Below are 12,077 nucleotides of genomic sequence, written 5' to 3' on the forward strand. Positions count from 1 at the left end.
ACGAAAAATACGGTATATATATATCAAAAGGAATAAGATTTCTACTTACAAAAACATCTGGGTACACTGGATTGAAAAATTTGATTGCTGAACATATAAATAATCTTCCTTTTTTTTTTTTCTTCTCTTCTTCCCCTGCAACACTGGGGGTGGGTGGAGTAAGGGGATAAAAATGTGAACTGATATTGTATTGTCATGCTCATTGGTACTATATTAGTGTGTATTATCTTGTTTATGAGCTTTGCATGTACGGTAATACTGTTTAATAAAAATGACAGTTTAAAAAAAAAATAATAATCTGTTTGACTTTCTGGAGCCAATTGATATGAAATAATTTTTTCCACCAGAGTACCCCTTTAAGTTTTTCTTTTTTTTTTACATTATTAGCTGCTTTAAACAAACAGAACTACTTTTAGGACCTTCATCAATAATGAGAATGGGACCCATATCCTACATGTAGTAGCAAAGGGGCATGCATGCTGTCTATTTCCCGCATCAATATAAACCAAACTACAGAGGATTAGTCCGGTCTATTGTGCGCATAATTTATCAAAAGGCACACGGCTCTTGATAAATTCTGTGCACAGACTTTGTGATCTATGCTTTAGACTGTATTTAAACCTGCTCCAACATGGTCTGACATTTCGGCCGATGCGACTTGTCGCTGAAAAGTCGCTTTTGATAAATTCAGCACCAATGCATTTTCCATCTAAAATAGACTAGAATACACTGGGGGATATTTATCAAAGGATTTAGACTGGTTTTTCCTGTCTAAATTTGTCGCACAGAAAGTCGCAGTCTAAATATGTGCGACTTTTTTGCGACTTTTGCTCTAGAGGATTTTTTGAATATGATGCAGTCTAGTCTATTTTAATAATAATAATTTTGATAATAATTTTATTTATATAGCGCCTACAGATTCCGCAGCGCTTACAATTTTAGACTGTAATGTATTGGAAAATGCATTGGTGCTGAATTTATCAAAAGCGACTTTTCAGTGACAAGTCGTATTGGCTGAAAGTACTCCGAAATGTCAGACCATGTTGGAGCAGGTTTAAATACAGTCTAAAGCATAGAACCCGAAGTCTGTGCACAGAATTTATCAAGAGTTGTGCGACTTTTGATAAATTATGTGCACAATAGACCGGCCTAACCCTCTGTAGTTTGGTCTATATTGATGCGGGACATAGACAGCTTTGATAAATATCCTCTAAAAAAATATTTCTAAAAATCCTCTAGAGCAAAAGTCGCACATATTTAGACTGCGACTTTCTGTGAGACAAATTTAGACAGGAAAAAACTGTCTAAATCCTTTGATAAATCTCCCCCTATGAGTTAGATGCTTTCTACAGCTTATAGGGGGAGATTTATCAAAACCTGTGCAGAGGCAAAGTTGCCCAGGTGCCCATAGCAACCAATCAGCTTTCTTCTTACTTAACAAGGCTTATGCAAAATGAAAGAAGCGATCTGATTGGTTGCTATGGGCAACTGGGCAACTTTGCCTCTGCACAGGTTTTGATAAATCTCCCCCCATAGTGTTAACTGGAGCTGCAACATGCATGTCTCAAACCCACCACATGGGGGATACGATGTCCCCATTATTGTTATTGATGGGGGTCCCAGTGGTTGGACACCTGTCAATCAGACACCCATTCTCCATCTGGTCTTTTGTGAGCAAAACCCTTTAAACAATAGCAGTTTCAAGGTGAAAAGCCGGAAAAAAGAAAATCAGGTCATTTAAGGGAAATTTCAGTAAAAAACGAATTAATGCATTATTACTGTTAACTATCTATTGACAAATCCATCAGACTTCATGAATTTTTTCAGTTGCTCTTCCAATCAGAGCCAAAAACATTCCTGGACAGTAGAAGGCGCTTTAGGAAGCAGTGGTAACCAGCATGATCACTGACTAATACTAGCCCTACTGGCATGTGCCTATTAATGGCTACCATGGTAGGTGCTACACAATTTATATGGGATATATACTCCATAAACCTCTCTGTAGGGGACACAGAGTTTATAGAGTTGCTGTCTGGTGGCTTCCATTTAACCTTCTTGGCACAAGTCGCTGCCCTTCTTGAAGTGTGACCATTTCACGCCTTATGCTGAACAATGTTTGCACATGTGCCTGGCTCGGCCTCCCACTGTGCGCCTTGTGACAAAGTCTCACTTCCAAGATAACTGCCCTGAACTCGTAGTCTGTGTATAAATAACCTGCAGTGTCCTTATATATGTGCCATGCTTCTCTATACCTGACACCAGCATGTGCCATCAGGGATCACATCGCTTTAATGACTGCTGTCATTTTCTAACAGTCACTGAATAAATGCACAAAAGCCCGCCACACAAACCATTCTAATATAATGCAAAATTCTACTTTTATATTTCTAGGCAAGAAATCCACAGCAGTGTCAAATATGATACAGTTTTTACAAGATACTGTATATATTCCCTCCAGTGCGCTCACAGTTCGTAACGTGTGTATGGGAGCCTCTGGATTCTCCCCCGACATCTGGATTTCAACAGTTTGTAAGGCAACGATGGTTACAAACTACAACTCCCAGCATGCCTGGACAGCCTTTGGCTGTCCAGGCATGTTGGGAGTTGTAGTTTTAACCCCTTAAGGACGCAGGGTTTTTTGGTTTTTGCACTTTCGTTTTTTCCTCCTCACTTTGAAAAATCATGACCCTTTCAATTTTGCACCTAAAAATCCAAATGATGGCTTATTTTTTGCGCCACCAATTCTACTTTGCAGTGACATCAGTAATTTTACCCAAAAATCTACAGCGTAATGGAAAAAAATCATTGTGCGACGAAATTGAAGAAAAAAACGCCATTTTGTAATTTTTGGGGGCTTCCGTTTCTATGTAGTACATTTTTCAGTAAAAATGACATCTTATCTTTATTCTGTAGATCCATACGATTAAAATGATACCCTACTTATATAGGTTTGATTTTGTCGTACTTCTGGAAAAAATCATAACTACATGCACGGAAATTTATACCTTTAAAATTGTCATTTTCTGACCCCTATAACTTTTTTATTTTTCTGCCTATGAGGCGGTATGAGGGCTAATTTTTTGCGCCGTGATCTGAAGTTTTTAGCGGTACCATTTTTGTATTGATCGGACTTTTTGATCGCAAAAATACGTTATTTTGGAATTTGGAATTTTTTTGCGCATACGCCATTGACTGTGTGGTTTAATTAATGATATATTTTTATAATTTGGACATTTATGCACGCGACGATACCACATATTTATTTTTATTTATATTTATTTTTATTGGTGTTTTTTTATGGGAAAAGGGGGGTGATTCAAACTTTTATCAGGGAAAGGGTTAAATGACATTTATTAACTTTTTTTTTACACTTTTTTTTTTTGCAGTGTTTTAGCTCCCATAGGGGGCTATAACATTGCATACACTGATTGCCAGCACTGTTTACTGAAAAGCCATAGCTTTGCATTGATCAGTGTTATCGGCGGTTGATTGCTCAAGTCTGCATCTCAGGCTTGGAGCAACCAATCGCCGAGGAGACACGCCGGAGGCAGGTAAGAGGACCTTCGCCCGCGTCCCAGCTGATCTGGACACCGCATTTTCCCTTGCGGTGGTCCCTATCAGCCCCACTGAGCAGCCGGAAAGTTTTTACTTTCGCTTTAGACGCGGCGTTCAACTTTGAATGCCGCGTCTAAAGGGTTAATAGCTCGCGGCACCGCGATTGCTGCCACGAGCTATTAGCCCCGGGTCCCGGCTTCAGTTACATGCCGGGACCGACCCGATATGACGCGGGATCACCGCGTGACCCCGCGTTATATCACGGGAGCCGGCCAAGGACGTAAATATACGTCCTTGGTCGTTAAGGGGTTAAAACAGCTAGGAGCACTAGGTTGGGAAATACTGTGTTAAATGGGCACTCTCATTAAAACTTATTTTTACTATTGCAATCCCTATGGTAAATAAAAAAAATATTTCTTTGTTTAAAAATAAATAAAGTTTTCAATGTTTTATTTGTGTTTAAAAAAGCTGCCACTAGGCGTCTCCCTACTTGTCCAGAGCATTTTCACCAAGCTCTTACACAGACTTTGGACTTCTGCTGGCCTGGCAGGAAATGCTGAGGTGGGTGTGTGCAGCCTTATCCAATCAGAGCTCATCTCACACTAAACTGCTCTAGGCTGTGTGTAGCAGAGTGAGGGAGGAAGTTCTCCCCTGTATGGCTTCAGATGATATCACAGCCTGCTGGGGAACGCCCCTTACCAGTCTGAGACTGAGCAGAAACTACAGAGCAAGATCAAGGTACAAAACTAAAACATAATAAAAATAAAGGCAGGGGGTGGTTTATCATGATGGGGGCCGTGAACTGGGAGGATTATAACATTTAACAAGATCATGAGAGGTACTCTTTAACAGAAGCTGCAATCGGATGTTGCTGTTTCCTATTGACTACATTATTGAAAAACAAAACAAAAAAAAACAGATTGTAACATATACATTTTTTTGTTTTTTCTTTTTTGGTTGTACACAATAGCGTAGTTGTATACAGCAAACTGAAATGTACTGTAACAGAAACAGTGAAACATCCCAAAGTTCTTGTTCGTTTATAAAAATAACCATCTGATTATCTGAATGTTTTAAATGCACAATGTTTTGTAAATACTATTTATGTATAACAACAACAGTCCTACTATGTGCACAGGGGATGAATGATTGTGACTTATCATCGGAAGAGGTGAAAAATGAAAAATAGAAAAATAAAAAATATATGTGCAATATGTAGAGAAAAATATTGAGAACAAATAGGTGACTAAAGGATTAGAACTTGTGTCCTTGATACAATTTATTAGATACAATTCTAAAAATCAATGTATGGACAGATCACAGGACCCTTGCGGCTGTCCTTTTGCTGCATATTTGTTGCTGCGTATTTTCCTTCCCTTGAAGTCATTGGGTATCAAAATACGCAGCTGGCTTTTCTACACATTGGGGGAGATATATCAAAGTTGTCTATTTCCCGCATCAATATAGACCAAACTACAGAGCGTTAGGCCGGTCTATTGTGTACTTAATTTATCAAAAGTCACACGGCTCTTGATAAATTTTGCGCACGGACTTCGGGATCTACAGTTTAGACTGTATTTAAACCTGCTCCAGTATGGTCTGACATTTCAGCGGACTTTCAGCCAATGCTACTTTTCGCCGAAAAGTCGCTCTTGATAAATTCAGCACCAATGCATTTTTCCATCTAAAATAGACTAGGCCTGGGCCTAAATTAAAAAGCCCACCCCTGGCCTGGGCCTAACTAAAAAAGCCCACCCCTGGCCTGGGCCTAAATAAAAAAGCCCACCCCAGGCCTGGGCCTAAATAAAAAAGCCCACCCCAGGTTGGGCCGAAATAAAAAAGCCCACCCCAGGCCTGGGCCTAGACATTGTTAAGTGAAAGTCCTTTTTTTCTTCAGATTGACAGCTGACTGCACGATCCTGTATATATAGCATTAAGGTAAGAAACAATATATGCAGTGTTATATTTGTTTTAAATGTTGCAATGGTTTTGCGGCTCCCAGTTTTTTTTTTTTCTTCGGAAACGGGTCCAAGTGGCTCTTTTTGTCTTAAAGGTTGCAGACCCCTGCTCTGGACCAAAAGAGCATGGGGTGCATTAGAAGTAGAAGATGATAAATCTCGTATTCCAAACACCACATTACCAGTAGATGGCGGCAGTGAGCTCTTGCTACAATCTTAGTATATCTAGACCACTCCTGTTCCGAGTTCCACTCCTGTTTTTGGCTAAAAATACTGATCACTGATCAAAATACTGACAAAATACTATTTAGAAAGGTTTATACATGGCATTTATATGGTGTTGCAAATAAAACTGTGTGATCTTAACAGATCATTCATTTCTGCTGTGAATACATGTCTCAGGCCATGTTCAAACACACTATTTCACTATTTTTGCCCTTGTATTTTTTTTTTATGAGCTGTAAAAATACCCCTAAAGCACACACAATCATTTTACTGTTTAGTTCTTATGGTCATAAAATTAAGTGATATCATCTATTGCAGACAATTTTGCTAGAAATCTGCCATTTTTTTATGCCCGGTATTTTCAGCCAATTAATAGCATATATTTTAGACAAATAAAGTTTATTTTTACAAACAAAGGCAGATCTTTTATGTCTGAAAATACTGGCCAAAAACAGTGTGTGAACACGACCTAACAGTAGATCATTGAGTCTGAAGGCAGTTTCTTTTGAAGACTTGACCTGTTTGCTCACTAGGTGGCGCTGTTTTATCAATGTGGACAAGTCTTTCCCATATGGTTCAAACATCACTTGACAGTTCCCTTGTACAGGTTGATCTGTGATTTCCTGAGAGAGATATACATATATTTCTAACCTCCCAAGATTGGGATTGTCCAGCTGGGCAGGATGGGGAAAGGTGAGTATAACTCTTTATTTTTATAATGGGCTAAGCCATATATGATTTTTTTTTATTTTTTTTTATACCAAGACAAACCCTTTAATAAGATGGGTTATTGAAAAGCAAAAAAAACTACAACAAAAACAACAACAACAAAAAACTACTGAATTTCTGCCTACAATTCTGCTTTGAAATTGCAGACAGAAATCCTGCTTACTAAAATGTACAAGCTAGTCAATGGGTTTTCTGCTTCGTAATTTTTGAAGCAGAATTTGTGAGCGGAAAATTTGCTTTCAAATTTCCGCCTGAAGAATGGTGGTGCTCATTCTTCAGACGGATCTACTTGTGGAAGACATTGATGTCTATTGGGGATGGCAATGTCCACGTGGAGCGCTGACTGATTCAGTCCACGCTGGCTGCACTAGGAATCTCTAGATGGAATTTTTCCGTCTGGAGATTCCATAGTGTGAACCTAGCCTTAGGGTCTATTCACACGGCAGAATTTTCGCTCTTGGAATTGCACCTCAAATTAAAGCCCATAGACTTCTATGGGATTCCGCACTCCCATTCACACTTCTGAATTTCTGCTTGCGGAATTCCGCAAGCGGAAATTCAGAAGTGGGAATGGGAGTGCGGAATCCCGTAGAAGTCTATGGGCTTTAATTTGAGGCGCAATTCCGCAAGCGGAGATTCTGCCATGTGAATAGACCCTTAAGGGAGCCACCTGTTTGGCCCCAATTTTCAAATCTCAATATGTCTCTTTATGTGATAATAAATTCAAATTTGAAATCCTTTCACTTACCCAAGAGATTCCGAGATTGTTTTTCATGACATATTGTACTCTTTATTAGTGGTAAATTTTAAATTGTACATTCTATGGTTCTTGTGAAAAACTAAAGAATTTCATGAAAAATTTGCATTTTTCTAGATTTGAAATTCTTTGCTTGTAAGAGAAATACGTCGTGCTACATGTATTTGTTATTATTTCACATGTACAATACATGTACTTTATGTTGACATCCGTTTATAACATTATGAGTAATTTTCCAAGTTTTCAAGGAACTTTCAAAATCAGATTTTTTTAAGAGACCACTTCAGTTGTGCAGTGGATGGATTTGAGGAACTTGTATGCTAGGAACCCTTAAGCCATGTTCACACAGAATTTTGGTGCCGAATTCAGCATTGGACTCCGGCACAGAGTTTCCGCTGCAGCAGAGTCAAGGTATTCTGCTGCGCTGTGCACATGGCAGAATTTTCGGCATGGAAATTCAGTTTTCCATGTCCGCAGACAAAATGAACACATTCATTCTTTCTGCGGACTCAGCACCAAATGCATAGCCGTCTATGAGACGGCATATTCCTGCGCGTTCCTAGCACGGACATGTTTATTCTCCATGTGGACATAGCCTTATAAATCACCCCATTTTAAAAAGTGCCTCCCTCACAGTATACAGAATGGCATTTACAAAGTGTATTATCCCTTTACAAGAATTAAAGGGGTACTCCGGCGCTAAGACATCTTATCCCCTATCCAAAGGATAGGGGATAAGATGCCTGATTGTGGGGGTCCCGCCGCTGGGGACCCCCGTGATTTTGCACGCAGCACCCAGTTACCATCAGTCCCCGGAGCATGTTCGCTCCAGGTCTGATGAGTGGCGATCACGGGGCCGGAGCATTGTGACATCACGGCTCCGCCCCTGTGTGATCTCACGCTCCTCCCCCGCAATGCAAGCTTATGGGAGGGGGCTGATGGTAACTAGGTGCTGCGTGCAAGATCATGGGGGTCCCCAATTGTTTATGTATTATCCCATTTCTTCAGTTTTAGAAATATCTCATATGTCGCCCAAGTGTGCTACCTGACTTCCACAGAGGCCTAAGGCATGATGAAGCACCTAGTGGATTTTGCAGCCTCCCCGTTCCTAGGCTATTCTGCAGGCACCATTTCATGTTTGCAGAGGCCTTAGGGTGCAGAAACATGAAATCTTTCATCCTTATGGATATTTCATAGAATTTATTCTGATAAGGCCATAAATATGAGAAATTTAGAAATTTAAGATTGCTCATTTTCCCAAGGAACACAGGGAAAAAAGGAACCCCAAACTTTGTTGTGCAATTTCTCCCAAATATGGCAGCAGCCCATATGTGGTCATAGGCAAATATTTGGTGCAACAGCGGGACGCAGAAGGAAAGGAGCGCCTTATTTCATTTTAAATGCAGTGTTTGCAAAATCTGATTTTGGCATTGTAATGTCCCAGTACAGGTACATGGTCCTCTACTACCTGTAGGCCCCTTTAAGGTTGAGTCCCTCAGTGACCTGGGGGCTCCCCTGCAGGGTCTCCCTTTGGTTTCTCCCTGTTGTTTTATATGGTGTATCACTTTAATGCATAGACAGGATCTCTATGTATAGATAGTGTGATAGCCTGGGGGTATAGGGTATAGGGAGTGTAGCTGTGCGGTAATTAAAGAGTGTCTGATTAACCATTTCTATTCGTGATGCCAGGGGGAGGGCTCCTCTTCAATGCTTGTCCTACCACCACCCTTCCCAAGAGCAATAGGGAGGTATGGAATAATTGAATTTCCACAACCAGAGAGTTTGCTGAAAACAGTCAGAACTTTTACTGCAGATTTTATGCAAGCTTCATAACCGGAACAGTCTCTATACATGCAAAGTCTCTTAGAGATTGACAGTGGTTGGGACCTTAAGCGTTTAGAGTTCGTAGACTGATATGCGCTGTTCCGCTGGATTTAGGGGATTTAGTTGAGGTCCAGCAGTCACGCTAACTTTAGCTGGGATTTAGTTTAGAACTCACGGTTTAGTTTTATGCTGAGGCCGGCTGGCTTCTGGCCTAGCTTGTCTTTGAAAGCTGCGCAGATCCGTCCTGCTAGTCCGGCATCCACGAGAGCAGCAACCCAAGAGAGCGATAATTGGCTACAGCTCCCTTATATGGGCAGGGGCTGGACTAGAGCTGATTGGTCCAATACTTCTGTCAATCATCTGTACATAGAGTTATGGGTTACATGTGACCCAAGGACCTCCAAAGGTCCTCCAAAATACCATAGAGGAATTAACATAGTCACATGACCGAAGGTCCTGCGACGCTAACAAGGTAAGGAGACTAATATGCATTATATTAAATATACACATTATTAAATATATACATGTAAACATTATAGAATTAGAATAGGAGGAGGCGACTAGGGGCTGTCCCACCTGGGGTACCCTTCCTGAACGTAGGAACTCTGACTTTGGGGACCACCACACAAGGTACGGTATGCAATACAGTACCGGGACACCACAATAGTATAAAGGACCTGTGGGAGGTCTCAAGGACCTGTGAGTAAGCCTGTCACATGTTATGTTATGCAGTCACATGATCTGTTGTCACATGTACTCCCAGAGAGCATCAGTTTAACCTATGACCCACAGCTTGACCAATGGGCTTTACTCCGGCCCCCCACTATATACGGGGCGGCCATCGCAATTAGCTCTCTTAGCACTTACCACCAGCTCCCTTACTGAGCTCAGCTACCAGAGATCTCAGGACAAGTGTTCAGCATCTGGAAGGCCACACAGCTCAAGTCTATCCAGTAAGTCTACAAGTCTATGTCTGCTGTCACTGAAACTAGTCAAGTCCTGCACATAGTCAAGTCAAGTCTAATTAAAAGTCAAAGTCAAGTTTATTACAAGTATTGGTCCAGCAAGCTTCGAGGTCCTCTGGGTACTGGCCACCTCTCTGGGAACTCTGGCCTTAGCTGTGAAGATAATTACACCTGTCTTCTACTCAGTAAAGCCTCCATTTGACCATAACTGGTTGTGGACTCTCTATTCACTTATAGCCAGTGGGATAACAGAGAATCCGGGCGTGTGCTGTTTTCAGGAACCCGAAAACCACACTGGCGTCACGAACACATAGGGGTTAATACCATCCGACCCCTGGGGTTAATAACATCTGATCCCACCACTCACACAGCAACACCCGTGGTCCTGCCGTTCACCACAGTGGCGCACCACAGCATCGTGTACACTTGTGGTGCCCACTGTGGCATCAGTACAGTTGTAGCATTGTGACCCAACAGATATTTTCCAAAATGCTTTTGGTGTATGTGCAGAGTGAAAATTGTGATTTTTCCACAGATATGCCATTTCAGTGCCTAATATGTTGTGCCCAGCTTGCACCACTGGAGACATACACCCCAGGAATTGTTATGTGGATTCTCCTGGGTACAGCAATACCCAGTGCACGGTATGGTCTATGCAGTCTGGGCAAATGGCAGGGCTTAGAAGGGCAGGACTGTCCAGGGCCGACTGGAGCACTGGTTTTGCTGGAATGCTTTTGGAGCACAATGTCAATTTTGCAGAGCCTCTGAAGTACTAATACAGTAGAAACCCAAGAGAAGTGACCCTATTTTAGAATCTGCACCCCTCAAGGATTTCATATAGGGAAGTAGTAAGCAATGTGACCCAAGAGATGTTTTCCAAAAGCTAAAGCTCCTGGGAATTGTGCAGCGTGAAAATTGGGATTTTTACACAAAAAGGCCGATGCTTGCACCTCTGGAGACACACACCTCAGGAATTCTTCTTATGTGTGTTGTCCAGAGTACAGTCTGTCTTGGAGATTTCTGTAAGAGGGGTGGTGGCTTGTCCTTATACCTGACACAAAATACGTTTGACAAGATGCGTTGACACTGCTTTCTTATAAATGTTTGCCTAAGCAGCAACCTAGGGATGCTTATCCGGTTCTTTCTCACAGTGCCACATGTCACTGTACTTTTGGAAGTGAGGACCCGAGTGTGAAAATGATGCAGGAGGAGGTGGTATCCCTGGTCTAGCAGTGGGTGCACTAACTCCCAAAATTAACTTTTTACGAATTCCCAGGAAGGAGAGGCATTTTGGAGGTTTCTATCCTGGAGTCTATACACAACATATCCATCTTTACGCCATATTTTGCCCTCATACATGACAGGTTCTGGTGGAAGTAAAGCCACTTTTTGAAAAATTCCATAGGAATGCAAGTCAATACAATTACCCCATGATTATCTAACCATAAAAATAAACACACTGTCAAAGTTATATTGGAAATTAAGGGACTGCAGTCTTTACTGAGGGTTACCCAATAAATAAAAATCCTGTATTAAACCAATTTATTCAATAATATACACTAAAGGGAACACTTAAACAGCACAATGTAACTCCAAGTCAATCGCACTTCTGTGAAATCACATTGTCCACTCAGGAAGCAACACTGATTGACAATCAATTTCACATGGTGTTGTGCAAATGGAACAGACAACAGGTGGAAATTATAGGCAATTAGCAAGACATCGGCAATAAAGGAGTGGTGGTGATCACAGACCACTTCGCAATTCCTTTGCTTCCTGGCTGATGTTTTGGTCACTTTCGAATGCTAGCGGTGCTTTCACTCTAGTGGTAGTATGAGACAGAGCCTACAACCCACACAAGTGGCTCAGGTAGTTCAGCTCATCAAGGAGGGCACATCAATGCGAGCTGTGGCAAGAAGGCTTGCTGTGTCTGTCAGCATAGTGTCCAGAGCATGGAGGCGCTACCAGGAGACAGGCCAGTACATCAGGAGACGTGGTGGAGGCCATAGGAGGGCAACAACTCAGCAGCTGGACCGCTATCTCCACCTTTGTGCAAGGAGGATC

At 41.5% G+C, this 12,077-nt stretch overlaps 1 protein-coding gene across 1 annotated transcript in view; it reads right to left on the reverse strand.

The window, feature by feature from the left end:
• The window catches only part of LOC130368384 (mesoderm posterior protein 2-like), a 33,403-nt gene extending 33,217 nt beyond the window's left edge, over window positions 1–186 (reverse strand). The window contains exon 1 of the mRNA XM_056571962.1: window positions 50–186. Within this exon, the coding sequence (XP_056427937.1) occupies window positions 50–57 (8 nt within the window). The 5' untranslated portion in view covers window positions 58–186. The remainder of the gene's footprint in view (window positions 1–49) is intronic.
• Between the last annotated feature and the right edge of the window lie 11,891 nt (window positions 187–12,077).

The sequence above is a fragment of the Hyla sarda genome, chromosome 4, assembly GCF_029499605.1.
Source record: "Hyla sarda isolate aHylSar1 chromosome 4, aHylSar1.hap1, whole genome shotgun sequence".
In the NCBI taxonomy this organism is placed as follows: Eukaryota; Metazoa; Chordata; class Amphibia; order Anura; family Hylidae; genus Hyla; species Hyla sarda.